The following is a 22063-nucleotide window of genomic DNA, read 5'->3' on the forward strand; positions in this document are numbered from 1 at the left end:
TAAGAGCAGTCATCCAAACTGTTTAAAATTTTTGGGAAGCCCACGCAAATCCAACCTTTATTAACGTTGGCGCCATAATTACATTCGATTTGCCTTTCACCAACAAAAGACAAATAAATAAATTAAGCTGGCTCTGGTTTAGGCCCATAGTTGGGACCTGTGGATATTACCCAAGCAATTCAGAAAGCATTTATGTAATCTTGAATCCATATAAAGTCAGTATGCACGGCGGACAAAAGACAGTTGTTGATTGCCCCTTGTGAAATACATTTATCCACTTTGTAGACAATGACAGTGTTAAGAGTGTTTTTTGCGTGTAATATAGTTTTATTTAAAGCATTTTATGGAGATAGTGCTGCAGTAAATAAAGAAATAAAATTTCCTTCGGCTGAAGATGATATTAAAAATTCCCTTATTGAGGCTCAATCGATTGGGAGAATTGTGAACCGCAAAGAAGTGAATACGAATACCGTGCCACCACAAAACTATGTGGGTGATATTACCAGAACTACAAACACAGATAAGGTTTATTCCTGCCCACATGCATCATCAGAAATTCCCCAAATAAATGTTATCAATGAACCAAAAATAAATGAAAGCCCAACTGCTCAACAACAAACGGAGTTCGGTTCCTATATGAGCAGTCAGTCAACGTATTCCTCCGGTTTTCAATTGCAAATACAGAACACACGACCAGCTCAGCACATTCATTACCATTACCTTGTTCCCAATACTCCTCCGAAGCCAACAATAAATTATGTATCACATTCTGATTCCAACGCCTACAATGTAAATTCAGAAAATAAGCATTTTCCCCCGATTGACACGCAACCTTCTCATATCAATGCGAATAATCAACAGTACACCCATCCAGAAGTAACGCAAGCTAACCCTTTATATTCTGCTGTGGACAACAGTGGATACCTTTCTGATTTCCCCGACGAGCATCAGAGTCAAGCTTCTGAAAATACATTGGTTTACGAGTCTTTAAGAAATCCAAGCGAGAGTTATGTGAATAAAATCCAAGGGCAGCAAGAGACGTTTCAGAAAACAAACACGGAGATGCCACCAAAACAGGCGATACAAAATCACCAAATGGATAAGCCGGAAGTATACTTTATAACATATTATGGCCAAAATGAAACTTCATCCACAAGTCCGCCAAATTACCAAAAATTAAATGAAACCTCGAATGAAGTTTTCGATGGCAGTGGTTTAATAGACATTCGTGGGGGCAAAGATGAAATTCTGGATAGTGAATCAGTGGTTTCCACCACGCCCTATAATGAACACTCGGCTTACAACGTTCCATTAAATTAATGCAGTTTTTTTTATATAAATTATTGAAATAAACATAGATATTAAAGTATAAAAATATTTTTTATGTTTGACTAGCTTTTAATTGTTCTTGTTGGTTGGATAATTTGACAAAAGAATTCTCCAACTGGTTCCAATGGTCAATATTTATACAAGGAACATTTAACGGAGGAACCACTGAAAGATCAGCTATGCGGTAGACCTCCATTTTATCAGCGTATATCTTTGAGAATTCGTCGGAGTAGATGTACTGCGGTTGCGGCAGTCTCGTAACTTCGCGCTAAATCAAAATTTAAATCTAAGAATTGAGAAAAATAAATACAAATGATAAAATACCTTTTCTGAGATTCCCACAAACTGAGAGAGTGGATGATAGCTCATAAATTCATAGGTAGAATTTACAGTTGGTAAAAAGAAACCTTTTATACAATACTGATAGTTTTCCGGAATGTTGATTACTCCACCAACTGGGGAACTCATTGTCCTATAGACAGCCTGTGAGTTCTTAAGGCTATCCACTAATTCATTGGCCGCTATAACATCAACGTTACTTTCACTGCTTTGCTCAACATTTTGTATGGGATTAGAGGCTTGACTCATCTGAAAAGATTAGAATGTATTTTTTTATGGTGTTCCTTTTATAATTTTACCATTTTATTCAGCGAATGCTTGCTTTCCTCCAACACCTCCAAAATAAATAGATGACTCTCCTCATCATCTGATTTTTCGTCCTTAAACAAACCATTTTCATGAAGAGGCGCAAAAGCGAGAACTAAATTGTTATGCAAACTCTGATCTTGGCCGCCATGAAGTCGACACTTTGAGTTAAACTGCTTTTCCTGAAAAGCAAAAAGAATTATTTAATTGATTAAAATTAATTACCCTTATAAGTACTTCACAAGAACACTCGATTTCGTCCTCACTATTTGACATGCAACTCCAATCGGAGCTGGGATCTATTAAATCTTTGGGCTTCGGCCGAAATAATTTACACCAGCATGCAAAGGGAAATATCAAAAAAAAGAAACAGTTTACTAAAAATATCCTTAAACACGAGGTGCAGGCATATGACCTTCCAGGTTGGACAGTATCGAAACCACATCGGCCTATTGATTGAATGCAGATTCCAAGAATTGCTTTTAAAATTCCTTCAGAAAAAAGAAAAATGTTACATTTATAAATAAAAAAATTGTTACTTATTTACCCAATAAAAAAAGAAGAGCTAAAATAAGCAACGCAATAGCCAAGATTTTACAAGTAAGGTTACAACATGCATCCTCATTGGCTTCGTTATCAATGTCCTTGATGCACACATCATTTTTTTCATTGCCAGGTGGGCAATTGTAAATGAGGCCAGCTTCTTTCTCCGACTTGGGATCCATTCTGTCACAAGCATTATAGTTGATAAAGGTTTCCAACTTTCCAATACAGTGGCATCGGCATCGCCAAATACAAAAACACCTTGAGTGGCACTTGACGTCCATTGACCTCTTTGCCACAACTCCAACTTTGAAGTCATCATCTTTTGGTGCTCTGCTGTCCGGTTCATCATAATTTAATTCGTTTGCTTTTACCACCACTGGAAAATATATGTTAACTAAACTTACAATTTTTTTATTTAAAACTCACCATCACAACTAAATTTATTGCTTTTTTTCGAACTTATTAATAATGGCAATAAAAAGTTGACTGTTTGACCAATGTCGGGTTTCAATAATTTGTCGGCCCTAGTTGTTAGTGAGTCACTTTTTGACAGATCGCAATTGCAAACAAATATGGAAAATTCTTGTGCTTCGAATCCTTTGTTGATCACATCGATCGAAATTTGAAGAGCATCCTTTGTGGTTGCATCGGTAACAATTCTTGATATTTTAACAATATGCTTATCTCGAGTAACAAGAGCATTTTCGCGGAAGGGGATCTTCACTTTTATGCTAAATTCTGTAGGAAAATGATAACTCTTCTGTAATAAAAATGTTGTAAAATCGGTTTTTACCTGGTACTTTTTCCTGACGAATATTCAGGCATAAGTTTTTGTCTTTATGCGGGCAATTTTCCAAGGCGTTCATAGTAATTGGCAAATATCCCAGGCCTTCAATTCCTTTAGAAGATATACCCGCCATTCTTGCTTCCTTTTCTCTATTGTTGTTAGCAGAGCTGGTTATTTCTTGAATGGATAAATCCATTTTTGAAGCATCAATTAGAACGCCATTTCCAATGTTATTTTGCAAATCGTTAATGGTATGGTCTTGCCTTTTGTTTGCATATAAGTTATCATTTGACTTGGGAATTGCAAGCTTTCGATTTAAAAAGGTTGAAGCTTTCTCCAACCGAATCAAATCGACGTGCGAAGTAAATACAGCTGAAAGATCCTTGTTTGCGTATATTCCAGAAAGGCTGTCAACTCTGTACAAAAACCAAAAGTTATAAGTTTAAGTTAAACTTTACTACTTACGTTATTATGGGAGCAATTCTCCACCACGTGTTATGGCGTCTTCTAAAAACTCGTAACTTAGTTGTTAAAAAGGGCACAGGATTTTTTATATTGAAAACGGTGTAGCCTAAGTTTTCCGCAGTACTAAAAATATAAATCCTCAATGTAATTAACACACATAATAAGTTACAGCCGATATTACCTTTCATTTAAAGCTCTGGATGACTTGGAGGACTCACAATTACACTCACTGGGATTAGTTATACAGCCACAGGATGCGGAGTCTAGGTTTCCTTCGATACACTTATTGTTTCCTCTGCATCGTTCACATGGTATCAAATAATCGGGAACCCTTTCTGGTTCAGTTTCAGATAATACCGGGTTGATCTCGGGTGGCAGACCTCCAGGCAAAGGTTTCCCACCAGGTTTCTTATTTTTACCTCCGCACGTATCGCATGGAACGGGATCATTGAGTTTTAGATTGATATTCTCAATTTCGCTGTCTACACTTTTTGAGTCCTCCAAAATTTGGGAATAAATTGTTTTGGGCTTTTCGTCCTTCTTTTTGTTTTTCCCTCCACAAGTGTCGCATGGAATTTCATTGTTATCCTCTATGTTTTCCGCATTCAACTTTTTTGAAGAGCTGGGATTGTTTTCAAAGCTTTCATCAAATCGAGAACCATCTTGGTTTTCCATTTCTTGTGATTCAGGCTGACTTCGTTTAATTCTCTTTATATTTTTTGATCGTGAGAGAGGCAAGGATCTGTGATAGTTCGTTTTCGAGTAAGATGGAAATGGTTTTATCTTATGCTTTAAACTAAAATCGGAATATGTTGGCAAATAATATTTTGAGTTAAAATCATGTTGACTATCAAAGTTTTCTGCAATTTAAGTTGTGCATTTTAGTAAATATATAATTATTTTATTATTTTTACTCACTTGTTAGTTTATTATTCAAATGGTAGTTTATAATTGAATTAATACTATCATCTTCAATTTGTGTTGGAGACCACGAAAAGTCATTATCATTATTTTGGGGTAAGTTAGAAAACATAAAGTTATCTTTAAGAGGAAAATCGTTTGGGGTGTACGTACCCTTAATTGGGTTGTTATATTTTTGCTTTTCTTGGTTTCCTGCGAAAACATTTGTTTTATATGGATTAGTCTTAGGTTTAAACAGCTTTTCTTCTTTAAAATTAAAGTTATTAGTTAATGCATTTGAAAATCCATCTACATTGGGAAGACTATAATCTGTCGACTTAAAGTCATTTTCGTTGTTTTCCCATTCATGTGGCAAATCGTCCACTCTAAATCGATTACTTTCAGGTGCTTTGAAATTAAAATGGTTCTTTTCATCTTTTATCTTCCATTCATTTGTTAATTCATTTCTCCCAGCTATTGGTTGATAATTAAAGTGTTGATTTTTACTCAAAGTTGCAGGTCCAATATTAGTTGGATAAGAGTATAGTTTGCCATTTTCCTTTTCATGTGAGAAATGATTCCTATTAGGTAATGACTTTAAATTAAACTGCTCATCAGATTCTTGGTAAATATCATTTAAATCGGAATGAGAATCAGTATCAGCATCAGCATCAGACTCAAAGTCATTTGTTTTATATTTATTCCCATGTGAAAGTTGCCCTTCGATTTCTTTTTGAATATTTTTCAATCTTTCTTCTTGTGCTAATCTATTAAGCCTAAACATAAAACGTTTGTTTACTTTTCTAGTAAAAATTCAGATTAAACTTACAAAATATAATCCGAAACGGATTCCTGATCTGGATTTTTATCCATAATTTGTTCCTCATGTCTGTTTTCATGGTGTTGGTTCTTGTGGGTTTTTAAATCCTGAAATTTTGAATAGTTCAACTTAGTTATTAACAAAATCTTTCGGGACTGTTTACCTTATTATCAAGTGCTAAATAACTTTTGTCAAAAGTGTCCACTTGCTTAAGGTTTTTCCTTTGATCGCTTTTGACTTGACTATTTCTTGATCGATCGTCCACTTTGTTTTCCTGGTCGGGATTTTGATGCGAATTTATATTGTTATCCTGCGTGTCATAATTAAAAATATGTGTGCCTTCCTTTACATGAGAAAATTCTAATCGAGTCTCTGGACTTTTGGGGGAAGGTGAATCCATAACTCGAACTAGTCCAAGACTCGCAATATCTTTTGGAATTTGATCAACAAGTGGTTTCTCTTGCTTTTCCTTACTGAAAAAGTGCGAAACAATTGCTTTCCCTCTGGCATATCCTGGAAAGTGATTCCTTTTCACTGGAATATATCTTGTTATAAAAAAGAAACAAGGATTGTTTAAATTGGTTACTTACATCTTGAAGCATTTGAAATTTCTTGTCTTTTCGTAGTTGTTTCAAGTTGGAGTTCCTTGGCGCAAGCTCCACAAACATCAGGATCTCTATAATTAACCTCTTCTGATGGGTGATGGCTTACCTTTTCATTATTAATCGCACTGAAAAAGTGCGAATCAATTGCTTTTCCTCTGGCATATCCTGGAAAGTGGTTCCTTTTCACTGGAATACATCTTCTTAAAAAAAAGGAACAAGGATTGTTTAAACTGGTTACTTACATCTTGAAGCATTTGAAATTTCTTGTCTTTTCGTAGTTGTTTCAAGTTGGAGTTCCTTGGCGCAAGATGCACAAACATCTGGATTTTTATAATTGACCTCTTCTGATGGCCGATGGCTTTCCTTTTCATGATCAATTGTCTAAGGCAAATGAATTAGTTTAATCAGGAAACCATTTGGAAATGTACTAACCTTAAAATACTGAAGTGGATACATAACAACTGGTTCACCTCTGCTAAGAACTATTAGATAGGGTGATATTATCTTAGAAGTCGTTCCTTTTGATGGCTCATAGACTTTATCGACCACCCAAAACTTCTCGGAGTTATCCAGATCAAAGCTTGGGTTCATGTGGATATTAACAATCAACTGAGTTTCGCATGACTTGTTTGAACTGTTTTTGGGGCATTTGATTAAAATTGCATTCATACTATCGGCCGTATTTGTTTGGAAATCACTTTTAGCTAAAGGAATCAACAGAAATGTCAGAATTCCGCAAATTAAAACATTGTAAGTTTCCATTTTTATTTTATTTTAATTTTTGAAACTTATTCAGCAAGTAACTTGATTGCCTTTCCAAATCAGAAATTTGTAAACCCAATAAATCGAATGTGAATTCTCATGATTCAAACATAAACCAACAATTTATTAACAGTATATTTATTTAAAATATACACTTTACATTTCAAATAAAAACAATACTATTAGGTAAGTCTCTAAAGCTACCAGATTTTAAACAGTGTTCGGATCGTAGACAAAGTAGATAGTCAAGGGCGATACTCAAGTAAATAATATTTAAAGCACATTGCAGGTTTTTTGTATATTGATCATTGATCCCGATGGACATTTGAAAACTTCAGTCGCACTCCCACCTTGGGCAACGAGCCAACCCAATCTGAAAAGAACATAGAATTATATTTTAATAATTTAATATTTATATATTATTTCTGAACTCACATATTATCAAACTCGGGAGCGTTTGTATCGATACCCAAGTAGTTGGATTCAGCACACAGTTCCTGAGCGGAAACTAAAAAGAAGATTTGGGTCGGCGTTAAATTCAGGCCAGGAAGTCTTGCCATTCCTTTAATTGGACCAGTTAACGAAAGCATTGAGTGGTATGAGATCTGCATTCCTCCTGAATGTATCAGAATATCCATTCGGCTATAGTTCGAAAATATATTTACAGAATGTGGAACACAGCGCATTGCCTTTTCGTCAAAGGATTTTGTGATGGATCGCAAAATCTCTTTGGCAATGGAAACACCAACAGAAGCATAATGCAAATATGGGGGCAAAACAGCATTGAAATACGGTATGAGTATGACAGATAATGGGACAACTGCAAATATTTACGGAATTATTATAATTATGTAAAATAATATAGAATAAATGTATACAGACCGATTGAATGGCTCAGCGTGTCGTAAAATATGGTAGAAACAATAGGATATGCCCAACTGAAAGTATAATGTGAAATTAATTAAAAGCTTTAAAACTATTTTATAAGATCAACATACGCATCATGGGAGCCCCCATTTAAACTGATATCATTTGTTTCCAGTTTGTTCTTTTTGTATATCTCCAAAATGTTATGGAACCAGCATTCCGAAGTAATATCCAAAGCTTGAAGAGTTTTCAATAATTCCGATGTGTTCGAGAATCCTTCCCAGGTTTGTGATTGGATCTTCAATGCTGATAGTTTCACAAGGGCAGCTCCTTTTAACGAAGGAGCTCTCTTTAAGTGTGCTTTTAGGGATTTAAAAATGATCTCAGCCTGAAATGAATAAAATTAATTAAATTATAAAAATGTCATTTTGTGTAAATCGTATTTACCCGTTTGGTTGTGTCCTTTAAATCTTCGGATGAGTGTTGAGCAATATATAGCGATGATGACAATTCGGGCAAGGCCCACATTGTAGATCGGGTGCAAACCTCGGGACTTGGATAATCCCTTGGCAATATTTCTAAAGCGCTCAGCAAAAGCAGTGAATTGTGTGCAACTCTAGTTGGATATTTGGTAAGAAAATATTCTAAGGCTTTTAGATAATCACTATTTCTGACAACGATGGGTCCGCTCCAGTTCTGTGGGATTAACATTGTCCAATTTAGCTGAAAAAATAAATTACATTTTTTTGTATAAAAATATTTAATATTTACAAATACTTACAACTGGGTACAAGTCTTGTAGACTGGATACATTATATAAAACAGTACTATCCCAGAATCCTCGGCGAGAGTGCTCAACTTGAAGCTGATACAAAAAGATTTATATTTAACATTTAGAAAGATCTTTTAAATTGTACTCACCTTGTTTAGGTCCTTTATGAATTCAAAAATAGTATCCTTCTCAGATACTCTTTGAGCATATGACACAAAATTCGGTAGAAAATTTTCGATTAGATCGGCTAACAGTTTCGGTAATCCTTGTCGAATACGACTAGGTGGTGCTTTTGGGCTCATCCAACGTATTTTGCGCTGAAAGCAATCGTTAGCTTTGTAATTCAATTAATTTTATTTAAAGCATACCTCTAGAATAGTTGAGGATGTACTGGGTCCACTAATAATGAGAAGAATGTGCGGTCTTCTTCCGTAGCTAAGGTCATAATACAAGTCTACTAAGGGGCTTGGACCGAGTTCATAAATCTTTGCTATCAAAGGTGCTATACTTGAGGGTCCCACAGATCCAACAGGTAGATATCCTCCTAAGGAATCGAATATCCTGTGCATAATAGTAGAGTTAGTTGTCTGCCGCAAGCAGCTTTCGAACAAATTGTGCAATATATTAAAGCTGTCGTTCATTATCTTGTTCTGGAAAAGGTCTGTAAAGGAGGATGTAAATAGATACCCAAAAAACTCGATTATATATCTTACACAACATTTGAGAATCAACGCTCTTCTGCGAGTTTCCCATTTCGATGAGGTTTGTTATATTTTTATTTCGGGTGTTGCGCCAACAACTGAACTTTTTGAACTCGGTGCACGGATCCTTGTTCCAATTGAGTCGGGCTTGGATGCTGGAGGCCACTGCTTCGCAAATGGGATCCGTACACTCCGGCGGAGATGAGGCGGCGGGGGCGCAACGATCTCCGTCCATATAACAATCCCTCGGCAAAGGCGAGGGAGCTGTGCTTATCAAGAAAAGAATGGGCGATGCCACCAGCAATGTGGTCACCAACAAAGTCGCCGAGGTGATGGCCATTTTGTGCACCGCCGCCGAGGTTCGCAGCCAGATGCAAGGTGCGCAGCAAATCCATCCTATAATGCTGTTCTGCAATGGTTGAAAATGGGGAAAAAATATAAACCACGTCGTATGCGTAATATTCGCAAAACATATCACTCATACGCAGTGTTGCGTTTCTTAATTGATAATAATCAGGGCTAACAGAGTTATGTTCTTAAAAACGTAAAAATATGTATGGATTTATGGACGAAAAAATAGAGAAATATGGACGAAATATGGACGAAAAAGTTGACAAATCTAGAATAAAATGGATAAATATGGATAAATATAGGTAGTATAGACGAACAAAGGAATAAATATAGGTATAAAAATGGATAAACGTAGACGATTATATTAACTTTTTATGACAATGAACAATTAGAAATCGCTATACAAAAGTGCGCCGTTTGTCTCAAAGATTATTGCAGAACAATATGACATGTTGTGTCAGATTAGTAAAAACAAAACTACGGCGTTTATCACTCAATATGTGTTTAGGTATGTATATGATGAAAATGAACGCTCAACATCGCAAGATGTAACAGGGGCATTTGCATATGCATTCAGTTCAGCAGGTGATAAATTCAGGATAAGATCGTCACCTTCTGTAGAACTATCAATGAGATATAGAATTAATCAATAACTTTACAACACTAGAATTTAAGAGACATAAGAACTGAAATCATGAAATATGGAATAAAAACTGAATCTTAAAATATAAACTGCATCATAATTGTAACATTCGATGATACATATTTTGATTGATTAACGACGCAACGATGTTTTGTTTACATTATTTATTATCGAGTATAAGGCAAACGAAAGAAATTTCATAATATTTGAGCCAAACATATCTTTCTATAGGTTTTCAGACACTTTAATGCTCAAAATATGGATTTATTCAAGTGATTGTGTAAAATATGGATTTATAGGAAAAAAGGCGAAAATATGGAAATAAATATTTTTTCATTTAAAAACATAACTCTGTTAGCCCTGATAATAATAATAATAATCAACCAATCTCTTAAAATATACCTACTTTATTATATCGAGTATTGAAATTTTCGATGTTTGAGCTGTCTATCATTTCGATTTCATCGGACTTGCCCATTTGCTTGGAGCCAACGGGCGTCTTAAAGGACAACTGCTTCTGGAGCAGGGAGGCGCTGCTCCCGCCGGATGGATTGGCGGTCGTAATAAGATTTCGACCATGACCGTTGTTGCCCAAACCGGCAACGCCGTTCTTTCGGAATACATTACGTGCACTGGAATCAGCTGTCATTGTTTGGATTTGATTCTGAAAATTGTATTGCTTTTTTTCGACTCTTTCATAGGCATATGTATTTGGGCCTGTATATTTGTACTGCGGGTGTGGGGGGATTTGTGATAGGCGCTGCCAAAAAGTTGAAAACATATAATTATTTATTGACCAAGAACTAATCAATATCATTTGTTTGCTTACCGCTCATTGGTTTCAATAGATCTATATACACAGATGGGTCGTATACTCCATTAAATGGTTATTGTGCTTATAAGGTATGATAATCGAGACAATTTATATTTTTTTGGCCCTTACATTTGTTTAACAAGAAATTCACTTTTCAGCCAAAAAAGGAAATGACCACTGGCAACACTCGGCTATTCTCTTAAAAGCTCTAGCAAAAAGCTTCAGTGGAGCACGTCGGATTCCTGTAAAAGCTTTTCCTTATTTGTATATATGTAAACCCATTACATCCATTTTGCAATATTGAGGAATGAGAAGTTGGAGGTGGAAAATTCCAAAAAAAAATTATAGCAAAGAATCTTTTCATACTTCCTTGCCATCAACACCAGATCTGATTGCTTTTTTAAACAATAGCATAACATGGCTCCGTATCCTTTCATTTCTCGTCTTTATTATAATTATAAAATATCATATTTAAGATACCCTCTGCAAAGGTATACAAATCTGCAAAGAAAACTAAAATCACTCTTTCAACTTATATTTTAGATAAAGCCACCCTTTAATTCAAATAATACCGTATTAGTTTTGTGCATGTCACATTTATTTTCGAAGTATCGGTTTCATATATCTTTGGCGTAGAAAGTATATTATATTTTTTAAAGCTATGAGTTGTGTAGGCAGAAAAATTTGACCTGGTTTTTAAATATATAAAAGCTATTTCATTTTTAATAAAGCGTTTCAAAAATTACATTTGAGTAATCGTTGTTCTTCGATAATATTTTATTTGTTTAAGCCTCTGCCTTATGCGAAAATTTGAATACAAAAATAATTAGACGTACTACCATAGGATGACTGGACAAAAGCTTGACAAATTAGCTATTAAAATTTTAAATTTTCCGGCGCACTGGGGTCTCATAGAAATATCTTCTCTTTGTCGTAACTTCTGAAGTAGCCGTCGTATTTGCTGAGTTCCCTGGCCGTTCCGGAGGAGGTCACCATGGAGGGCAGGGCTCGCAGGAAGCCGTGCAGGCCAGACGGAATCGGGGGGCGTCGGTGGCACCGACAGACCGCAGCGGTTGTACAGGAAGGGCATTATCCCGGTGACATTGGTGTGGAGCGTCAGCACCGCCTCCAAGTCGGACTCCTGGGCGTGCATCAAGAACTGGTTGTAGGCGCTGGATGGTATCATGCCAAAGTGATCGAACGAGTCCACGTAGGCCTCGGTGTCACGTTTGTAGTTCTCGAGGAAGTCGCCCAGCAGCTTGGCCACCATTGCCGATCGAGCCTTGCTGGCCACCTTTATGTTTTGCATATTCCGGAACAGGACTGGCGGCTTCACGGAGCCCCCGAATTTGTTCAAGAACTTAAGTATGATTTTCTCGTGGATGTCCTTCGGATCTTCTGTCAGTCTCCGCAGCACCGATTCCAGATACAAACTGAAAGTCTGTCGTGCTTGAAACGGCGTCAGCTCGGATCCATTGGAGATCTTCTTAAGCATCACCTTGCGCAATCTGCGACCCTCCTCCTCGCACTTCTCCACTGTGGGCTTCTTGACAAAGGGAATTTCCGAATCGGTTTCCAGGGCCCTTTCGTATTGCCAAATGCGGTCGGCTTCCGAATTGTCCTCCAGCTTGTGCCGGCCATCCTTGGAGTATAAATTTTGGTGAAGCATCTGGTTGTAGTTGTGCTGCAAAATCGGCGTTTGGAATGTCTGACTTTGCACAGTCGGTGTGGAGATCGGAATGCCATTAGCCGAGTCTAGGAAGTTACCATACCGCTGCATGGAGTCGTCCGTGGGAAAGATGCGCACGAATCCTCCCCGACGGGAATACTGTAGGCGTGCGTTACGCAATATGCGCTGCTCTTCGCCGGTAAGATTAATTGGAATCGCAGCCCCCTTCTTCTTAGACTTCTTAACCTTTTGCGAGGCACTGGGGAATGTTGCCTGTCGTTGGCAGCTTGAACTGCGGAATCGCGACCACTTCTGGTCGTAATGAGATCTCATTTCGGGGCTGTAGGCTGGAATGCCCACGCAAGTCAGTAGGTCGGCCATTAGGCATGACTTCACCTTGGTGTCCAAGGGACTGTCCACGCCCATGGACGGGGATAGATTGATTTCGAGTAGCCATGGCTTCAGGGCATTATCAATTAAAATATCAAATCCATAGAGCTCAAAGCAGTTGTTCCCATTGGGAACGAACATTCGGCAGGCCGAAATAATGGATTGAGCACAGGCTAGCACCGCCTTAATAATTAAATCTTCTATGTTCAGCATTAGTTGCCGTGTATCACAACTCTGGAGTTTCAGGTGCCGCAAAAGCGCCGACAACGTCCACTTATGGCCCACATCCTCATCCTGAGCATCGGAGCTCCTTATGTAATCAGAATGATACTTGTTGATGCTGTAGTTGCAGAGGTGCATGCATGGGTTCCACAGGTTATCCGCATGCCTGTCGTACTTAACAGTGGCCAACCGCACGATGCCCTCTTCAAATAGGTAGATAATAAGGGGATCGAAGGATGTCACTAGCACGTATACCCTCAGATCACATTTGTGACCATCAATGCACAACGGATCGACGATGTATTTCGATACTACCGCCTGCTCGTCCTGTGGAATTTGATCGGGCTGCAATGAAAACAAGTTGTTTATTACTTTCAAATACATATTGCTGTTTTTTACTTACCGAATTCACTATAAATATTCCCCGACCTCGACTAGATGCCGCAGGTTTTACTATCCATGGTCCGCGATGCTTGTTATGGGCTATTGCTAAATCTCGGGATTCTATTGGCAGAACAAAGGTTTGTGGCACAATATCGAAATGTTTCATGCCCCGCAGGTGTTGCATGCGTTCAATGTTTTTGTAGAGTCTGTCCTTTCGGGTCAACTCGTAGGATCTGTGTGCGTTCAAAAACCATTTAATTTTTATATTTAAAGAAATACTTTACGATTCGACTTACCTTGGGAAATGATTAACTCTTTGATAAGGCGCCAGATTTCTAACAATATCTAATTTCATATGAACACCGGTCCAGAGCAAGTTAAAGTTATTGTTTTCACCCTGAATTTCTGTAAGGCCATGGACATTGAAGAGCTTTCTCAGCAACTTGGTTTCCGTTTGATGAAATTTGTAGGTGATTTTAAGTTTAAAGGCAGGCATGTTAATACCATATTCGTCGTCGTCTTCACTTGTCGCCTCCGGATCTTCCTCACTTACTTGGGTATTGGAAGTTGATTTGGCAGGTGTCGTGGACTCATATCCACTCTCCTTCGATATATCTTCGGCTAGTTTAATATTAATGGCGTTCTGACTGGCTTTAAGTACACGCGATTTGCTTTCACTACAACGCGCTGGCTCTTCACCTTCACTAGAAATGGACGTATCACTCGAGGAATATTGATTAAGTGTCTTTTTAAAAGGGCTAGTAAAAGTTAATTTATCCAATTTATCACATTGTTGCGGTTTTTTCAATAAATAAATCTTTTGCTGCGTCGATCCGCTTAGAGTTTCCTTGCTACTGGGTTCTGAGGATTCGGATACTTTTGGCTCCACTTTCTTTTGGCATAGAACGGGCTCCTCTTCGTTGTCTTTGGTCTCCGATAGCGCTTGTGCAGAGGACTTCTCGGACAACGTCTTCCGGATCTTCGGATTAAGAATATTCGTTCTGAAGACCAAAACTGCCTCGCGCGAACCCAGTTTTCCACTCGTAATCCAATCATCTTCTTTTTGATATTCGAAATTGATTCTATAGTTCAAACAAAAAATTCAAAAGTGAATACTATTAGGAAAAGTTATTTAATTAAAATATTTGTACTGCTTGTTACTGCAAACAAAAAATGCTACAGAATCATACAAACAATATTTAAAAGAAAACCACTTACGAAGAATTTAAAAGGGGTTCACACAATGAAGAAGGCATAACGGTTCCTGCAAAAGGTTAAACAAAATAAATAAATATATGTACATTTTTATAAAAAAGATAATAATAATTTTTATTAGCATCATTTGACCAAAACTGGCCTTAAATCGCGGGCGCATAAATACAAACAATTTAGAAGAAAAAAATCGAATACAAATATATCATAATGAATTAATCTTATAACCTGGTATTTGATGTTACAACTATAGGAAATATTAAACATATTCGCGAGATTATTAAACAATTAATTAACTCATGATTAACTCATTTAACTGGCTACCTTAGAAGCAAATATTACATTAGTGATATTAAAAAGACGTCGGTAGCCCGAAAAAAAAATTAAAAATTTTCGTTTCCCAAAAACATTGTTCTCCCACTTAAAAATCGGTATGTCTATGTTTGTAAATGCATTTGTTTTAGTTCGTACCTTTTAATAAGCGAAGAGTGCCCCTTCGCAAGGGGTTTCGCCGTTTAGAGGGTAGATTGATCTAAAATTTCATGTTTAAAAGTGAATGTCATAAATCGAAAGCCAAATGGCTTGGACGGTTATCCAGCGATTCGCAGTTTTGTGGTCGATAATTTTCCAGCGTCGAGCAAAAAAGCTTTTTGGTTTTGGGCAGGAAAGTCACAATTTCTTTAATGCTGGCATTCATCAGTCTTGAAGTTCTTCGTCAACTTTCCATAAGGAAAAGTGTTCAAATCCATTTTGCGTTAGAATTTAGGGAAACAATCCGTTTCACCACAATGTGGTTTAATATGCTAAGGTTAGCTAGCATACATTTCGGATTTATAAGAATAATCCATGCACTATTTGATATTTGCTTATAATTCTACTTTTATAATCTAAGATCCTCTGGTTCCAAGTGCGGTTATCCATCGTTCCTGTGAGTCAGCAGAATCTGGATTTATGATCAGGAAAGCCTCTTGAGTCTCTTTCTGATTGATATGTGTATGTATGTCAAAATATATTTTTTTAACAAAGTTTTTGTATAAGTTACTACAAAATTTTAAACTCTAAAAAAATATGTTATGAATTCTCCAAGAGAATGCTAGGAATGCTTTTGAGTTAGTTATTTATGTTAATTTTAAAGAAAAAACAATAGGTATTAATATTCATTGAATATATTTATTTTAAGAGTGTATACTAAAAACTATATTTTACCAATCGGATAGAATTATTTAAAACAAATGATGGAAATTGTGAAATGTGTTTATTTACATTACATTGTTCAAATGTTGTACAAATTTTCAATGAATGTAGCTGATTTGAAAATGATGTGATTACATTAACAAGGAATTTCATTTAAATTTCGTTTAAAGTCCTAGCTTCTCTACATGCTAACAACTAAAAGTTAGTGTTCCTCCGGTTAAGGTTGTTGTTGTTGTATGTTGGGTTTAAGTTGGTGTTGAAGTTGAAAAGCGACGACGTAGCGAGGTCGTTGCGCAGGACGCCACTTGGGGGCAACAATGGCGCGCCAGACCCAAATTGATTGTTCTGATATCCGCCGGGTCCTCCAGGGCCGAATTGATTGTTTTGATATCCGCCAAATCCACGATCAGTCGGATACGCGATAGAGGAGTTTGTTATGTTAGTGTTTGGTTGGTTGTTAAAGCGAGCCACATTTCCGGAGTAGTTTTGACCAGTATACATACTGGTCACATTGCCAGCGTTGTTCGAACTGCTGGCAATGTTTGAGTTTCTAGTAGAGTGTTGGGTCAACAGGTTACCATTGCTATTTGAGTTTGGAAGAGTGCTGGGTCCTGCATTCATCGAGTTGGCATTCGGTTCCTCGATGCGTTTCTTCTGCTCAATCATCGTGTAAACTTGAAGAATCTTTTGAAGTTCCTCACGGTTAATAGAAGTCTTGCCTTGGGACATCAAAGATGAAGCCAGTTTTGCTGCAAGCTCTGTTTTATCCAACGGTTTTTTGGTAGATGGACCGGCCACATTTGCCATTGGAAAATCTTGTTCTTCAGCTTGCTGGGGGTTAGGTTTAGGTGTGTTATATTTACTTGCTTCTTGAAGCAAAAGTTCAGTATCATTAATGGCTTTCTTCAAGGCCCTCTCCTTGGTAGGATCATAAATTTGGGAGATCAAGAGACCCGTGAACTTTTCCTTTACCGTCTCCAAAATAGCGCAGTTTTCAGCTGTCAAAATTGAAGTATGGACTTTCTCTGGAAAAATCTTTTGAGTTTGCAAGGCTTTCACTAGCATATCGGTGATTAAGGAACCCAGACTTCCCAGGTAGTTCTCCAAAGCAGTTAAAAGGCGAAGAACGTGGATCACGTTCGGAGGCTCCTCATCAACAGACATTTTCTCTGGACCCTTTACGGATTCCGGCTTACTAATACTAGGCTCGACAGTTGGTGTGGGCAAGTGAACGTGATACTTTTCGTTTTCTAACTCATCGTTGGTCATTGGCAAGCACAGCCTTTCGCGGCATTTGATCTTTATGTTTTCAATGTCTTGATTGTACAGCTCTTCGATACGAGCATTGAAGAAGTGAATCCATTCGTTTTGGAAGTTGTAAGTGCGGTGGTTGATGCCAGCCTGTATGAGCTCATCCTTGCGGCGCTTCCAGAACATTTGCCACTCGGTCTGATAACTCGGATGCTGCTCCGGGTCAGATTTGTATGAGTCAAAGGACACGTTCAGCTCGCGCACCTTGAGGTCGACCATGTGGCGGTAGGCCTGCCAGAGGTCACCATCTCGCAGGGGAGACACCGACCTGCGCTCCACGTTCCAGTGCCTTTTCTGGGCGTGTCTCTTCCTCTGTTCCGGCGAATTCGATCTCGAACGGTTTCGCTTTGGGTTTCGGGACTTCTGCACTTCTGCAATATTCTGTCTGTTATCCCTAAGGAAGTTTTCAACCATTCGCTTGTGCGTTTCGTCATCCACAGTCTGGGATGGATTTTTCGGAATCGCATTCCGGTAGCCCATATAATTATTAGCACCTTGAGCTGCGTACGGTGTAGGGTAATAGGGATTGGGATTCTCCATGTTCATCACGGGCAGTGCGTTGTTTCGAGCCTTTTCGATCAACTCATCCACTTCTCTGGCGTCAACGACATGCGTGAACGAGGGTCCCATCTTCTCGGATGAGTGCTTTCTATTGTACACCTCGGAGAACAGAGCCTGGCGATCCTTGGCATACACATGCTCGTAGCAAAGATGTGAAGTTTTGCGACCGTGATGGGTTTCAATGGCCGTTGCAAGCTTATCAAAAACGGGCATCATTATCTTGCAGACTTCGCCCTCTGGCACATTGGACACATACTGACGATACTGACGCATTGCAGTCGGAAAGTGCTTGTCGAAATACTTTAGACGATGGTTGTAGCCGAGCAAATGGTTGTGCATCGACTGTTCGTCGGCAGTGATCTCACATAGGCAACACTGATATCTGGGATTTCTATCGGACAGATTCCTTACTATCTTCAAAACGTACTCGACTCCCACGAGACCCATTACATGGTTTAGATTGCGGGACTCAAAGGTCTCGCCAGGAACTCTAGCTGGTGGGTGGTAGTCCTTAGGAGCACCGTAGGAAGGTGTAATTGTTTTATTGACATTGGGGCGGCTAGGAGGCGCAACAGTTTTAGTTGGCTTTTTGGGTACGTTCGAGTTAATTGGTTTTGTTGTTGTTTGGATTGGTATGGGGTTTATTGCGGGTTCCGGTTGCTTGTCTACCTCTTTGGGCGGCTCTTTTGGCGGTTCGTCAATAATTATGACATCGGCTTCCGCTTCAGGCTCCGGAGTCGGGCTGATCAACTTTGCAAGCGGAACACATGTAATTTTGGTTGCAAGTGGATTCTTGACTATATCTGGGTTACTCGCTTTATCGCGGTTCATCTCCGTGTTATTGGCTTTTGCGTTCGGCAAAGATTTGTTAGCTTGTGGCTTAGTTTGGGGCTGTGATTGAGTTGGAGGTTGTTGTTGCTTTGGAGGCTGTGTTTGATTTGGAGTTTGAGGTGGTGCTTGCTTCGGCGTTTGTGTTTGAGGCTGCACTTTCGGTAAGGGCTGAGAGTTTGGCACAGGTTTAGCAATAGGTTTAGCCGCAGGTTTAGGACCAGGTTTACCCACAGGCTTGGCTGCAGGAGTAGCGTTGGTTGCAGTTGTTTTGGGAACAGGACTTCCTGAATTCTTTACAATGTTCGCCGGACCCGTTGAGCTTGGTGTTGCAGCCTGCGGGCCTTTTTTAATAACCGGATTCTTCGGACTGGCCGCGACCCCAACGGGTTTCTTTACTTGATTATTTCCCAAGTTTGGGTTGGGTTTTTTCTGAGTGTTTGCTGCTCCAAGAACGGGAATAGTCTTTTGGATCGGCTGTTTATTTCCTGACATATTCTTTTGGGTAGGTGGATTAGATCTTGGAATATTTTTCTGGATGGCTTGAGGGGTTTCTGGAATAGTTTTTTGACTAGGTGTATTATTTCCTGTTAAATTTTTTTGAACTGTTTTATTATTACCAGGGATATTGCTTTCCTTTTTCTGTGCGTTTACACCAATAGTCGGACTATTTATTTGAAGACCTTTTGCTTTCAACACGGAGTAGTTTTCACCTTCTTGCTTGACAGCAGCATTTGATAAATTATTTTTATTGGCAGCTACGCCAGCTTTGACAACTGGAGCAGGGCTGCCTTTGTTATTATTCACATTGGTGTTCGGTCCCTTTTTAATGGGTCCGGGAACTGATTTTTGTGGTCCTTCACTGGGCTTCATTCTTATTTGCAGTTTTTGTTCAGCGTTCATTGCAGAGCTATGTTTCTTACCACTTAAATGGCTAAACAAATTCTTGTCGCCGAACTGGACAACACGGCAAATGTTACAGTGGTACTTCCAAAGTGGATTTGTTGGTGTTATTAACAATTCCCATTTTTTTGTTGGATTCAAACGAAACTCAAACCCTAAAATTTCTTCCAATGATACTGTTGACAACATCTCTAGAAATTGTTTCCCATTCATGGGTGTGATTTGCATGTTTTTGGTATCCATTTTGTGTTTGAAATACCTTTAAACATTAAAATTCATGTGGCTCGCAGAAAAGTTACTTTTTACTTCGGTTTGATTTGGAGAATCAACCGATACAAATTTTATATTGGTTTTGATTTCAGATATTGAGATGCTATAAAATTGAAGGAAAAAATGATTTTATATAAAGTTTAAAACAAGTAATTACCAAAATTACTCTTAAAATACTATGCATTTTTATTATTATTCTACAATTCGCAGCTAATACTAAATATCTTAAATTTAAGGAAACAGTATTGAAAATAACTCCGAATTCATAACGTCGTCAATTAGTAAATTGGAAATACTAGTTTGCCAGAAAAAATTATTCACAAGGATGAAAAGGTTGTGGATTCCAAGATGAAAATTTTCATTTCCACAACGTTTTTGAAGCAGGATTTAGGGCCAGTGCATTTAAACTATGAGCTAGCAATAGCGCACCAAACCATGGACTTTTGTATTTACTGGAGCACAACAAGATCAGAGTCGTGATGATGTTATGAAAAGCATTGGACCTAATTGAAGCATTCTATTCACAAAGCGGGATATTTGGGTCCACCAAGCCGGGGTACAGTGAACATACTCACATCTTGTCAGATGTTTTCAATTTAGTTACACTTCTTGGTCGTAATCTCGGAACTTTGAAGAGAGTCTGTTTTGTAAAGAAGATTTGTAACAGTTTAAACGTATCTTTAAGAGGAGGGGCTTATGAAACATAGATATTTTTAGTTATTTGACACCCAATATTTTTTTTGGGGAAAATAAGAGCTGCGTTTCAATTGTAAATAGCATTTAACATTAAACAACATTGTAAATGCAATACAAATTACGAAGTGTTTTAAACAGTACATTATATTAAGACCTACACTAAGTTTAAAAAAGTATTTTTTTTTTTAATATATGGAATTTATTCACGATCTTGTGCAGTTAGGAATATAAAGACCGCAGTTAAATGTACTGATTGGCATGTTTTATTAATAATAAGGACGTTCTAGTTGGAGTTCTACTTTCAATCGACAAGAGAGAATTTCAGAGCTATAGAGCAGCCAAAAATAAATGCTGTCAATGTTGCAAAACAATCCTTAATAACTCAGCTTATACACACAGAAAATCAGCTGAGGATTGAAATTGCCGACACTGCGACATTTGCAGAACTTTTTCACCACTTTTTTTTCTGCTGGTTGAACGGATAAACACATATATGTAGTTACAATACTAGCAATTCTTTCCTTTATTTTATTTTTTACACTATTTGTAAAAAAGAAAATAAAGTAAAGTGTATACAATCACTTGTTTCTAATATTTTGGAGATACGGCATTTTTGATACCAACCCGTTGAGGGTGTAAAAATAACAGTTTGGGCCAGACATCATTACATGTGAGTAAGGGAAGAACCACCCCAAAAAAATAGTCTGATAGCAATGAAAAGCCGACATATGCATAAAAGCAAAGGGAGCCCCGTTACCTGACCCGATTATAATAATATAGTCGATTTCTATGCGACAGGAATCCGAAAAAGGTAAAGAAAAAAGTTGTCAAAAAATGACATCACGATATTTTCACCAAGTTTTTTAAGCAATTTGTTATTTCTTGCTGAAAACTTTTTGGGGTGAAATATTGTTTTAGGTGGCATTTGCTGCAAAGGGCAGTTCCGCGCAATTGATGGGGTCAAGGTAAATCCACACAGGAAACCGTAAAACCCCATGCTCCAAAAAATGAAATAAAAAAAAAAAAAAAACTGCATGTAGCAGTCAGGCGAAGGGTATTGATTTTTTGTTTATGCATGTCCCGCGTTCACATGAGGAAACCAACTCGAACACGCACTTAGACATAGCCTTACGAATTAATTATATTTATCGGAAGTAATTGTATTATCTTATTTTGGACTCACCGGCGCTGCTAGAACTTCAGAATACTTGGGGCCCGTAGATTATTGGGTGCTCGAGATCCCTCTCCTCCTCCTTCTTCGCTTTGGATTTCTTTTACTCGTCTCACGCGGCTCTATTTCTCTCACACATACGCAAATGCCAAAATTCACGCAGGAATTTACGGTTACAAGAATAATTTGCGGTTACTTGAATTTATTACTTGCATCAGACCGAAGAGGACAGAGAATTTCGATGG

At 38.0% G+C, this 22063-nt stretch overlaps 5 protein-coding genes across 5 annotated transcripts; 1 reads left to right on the forward strand and 4 right to left on the reverse strand.

The window, feature by feature from the left end:
• Nucleotides 1-259: 259 nt before the first annotated feature.
• Nucleotides 260-1339, forward strand: LOC108095989. The gene has a single exon (XM_017197334.1). It carries the CDS (start codon nt 289-291, stop codon nt 1318-1320), a length of 1032 nt encoding a protein of 343 aa, XP_017052823.1. The 5' UTR covers nt 260-288; the 3' UTR covers nt 1321-1339.
• Nucleotides 1312-6960, reverse strand: LOC108095644. The gene is made up of 15 exons (XM_043209265.1): nt 6935-6960; nt 6526-6767; nt 5656-5921; nt 5502-5599; nt 5180-5448; nt 4687-4813; nt 3954-4619; nt 3773-3895; nt 3314-3723; nt 2947-3258; nt 2522-2896; nt 2212-2465; nt 1968-2156; nt 1654-1917; nt 1312-1597 (listed from the first exon to the last, which is right to left on the reverse strand). The coding sequence occupies exons 1-15, from the start codon at nt 6958-6960 to the stop codon at nt 1382-1384; spliced, it is 3837 nt and encodes a 1278-aa protein (XP_043065200.1). The 3' UTR covers nt 1312-1381.
• LOC108095990 lies at nt 6954-11191 on the reverse strand. The gene is made up of 11 exons (XM_017197335.1): nt 11023-11191; nt 10600-10953; nt 9212-9608; nt 8867-9159; nt 8648-8815; nt 8508-8591; nt 8174-8449; nt 7858-8114; nt 7742-7797; nt 7295-7679; nt 6954-7232 (listed from the first exon to the last, which is right to left on the reverse strand). The coding sequence occupies exons 2-11, from the start codon at nt 10840-10842 to the stop codon at nt 7133-7135; spliced, it is 2259 nt and encodes a 752-aa protein (XP_017052824.1). The 5' UTR covers nt 10843-10953; nt 11023-11191; the 3' UTR covers nt 6954-7132.
• A 392-nt stretch (nt 11192-11583) lies between these two features.
• LOC108095837 (tubulin polyglutamylase TTLL5) lies at nt 11584-21938 on the reverse strand. The gene is given in 6 exon segments (XM_017197127.1): nt 11584-12051; nt 12053-13633; nt 13692-13905; nt 13969-14754; nt 14891-14936; nt 21831-21938. Coding segments are annotated over 5 exon segments (2754 nt in total). The 5' UTR covers nt 14929-14936; nt 21831-21938; the 3' UTR covers nt 11584-11916.
• LOC108095836 lies at nt 16123-21919 on the reverse strand. Its single transcript, XM_017197126.1, has 2 exons — nt 21831-21919; nt 16123-20054 (listed from the first exon to the last, which is right to left on the reverse strand). The coding sequence occupies exon 2, from the start codon at nt 19922-19924 to the stop codon at nt 16274-16276; it is 3651 nt and encodes a 1216-aa protein (XP_017052615.1). The 5' UTR covers nt 19925-20054; nt 21831-21919; the 3' UTR covers nt 16123-16273.
• Nucleotides 21939-22063: the final 125 nt, after the last annotated feature.

This window comes from Drosophila ficusphila, unplaced genomic scaffold (assembly GCF_018152265.1).
Source record: "Drosophila ficusphila isolate 14025-0441.05 unplaced genomic scaffold, ASM1815226v1 contig_791, whole genome shotgun sequence".
In the NCBI taxonomy this organism is placed as follows: domain Eukaryota; kingdom Metazoa; phylum Arthropoda; class Insecta; order Diptera; family Drosophilidae; genus Drosophila; species Drosophila ficusphila.

Coding starts and splice junctions, on each gene's coding strand:
- LOC108095989 (XM_017197334.1), top strand. CDS start 289: ATGACAGTGTTAAGAGTGTTTTTTGCGTGTAATATAGTTTTATTTAAA.
- LOC108095644 (XM_043209265.1), bottom strand. CDS start 6,960: ATGAGAATTCACATTCGATTTATTGG. Junction 6,768..6,934: donor ATTCACATTCGATTTATTGG/GTTTACAAATTT, acceptor TACGGCCGATAG/TATGAATGCAATTTTAATCA. Junction 3,724..3,772: donor AGAATTGCTCCCATAATAAC/GTAAGTAGTAAA, acceptor GTTTTTGTACAG/AGTTGACAGCCTTTCTGGAA.
- LOC108095990 (XM_017197335.1), bottom strand. CDS start 10,842: ATGACAGCTGATTCCAGTGCACGTAATGTATTCCGAAAGAACGGCGTT. Junction 9,160..9,211: donor CGTTGATTCTCAAATGTTGT/GTAAGATATATA, acceptor CCTCCTTTACAG/ACCTTTTCCAGAACAAGATA. Junction 8,816..8,866: donor CATCCTCAACTATTCTAGAG/GTATGCTTTAAA, acceptor GATTGCTTTCAG/CGCAAAATACGTTGGATGAG.
- LOC108095836 (XM_017197126.1), bottom strand. CDS start 19,924: ATGGATACCAAAAACATGCAAATCACACCCATGAATGGGAAACAATTT.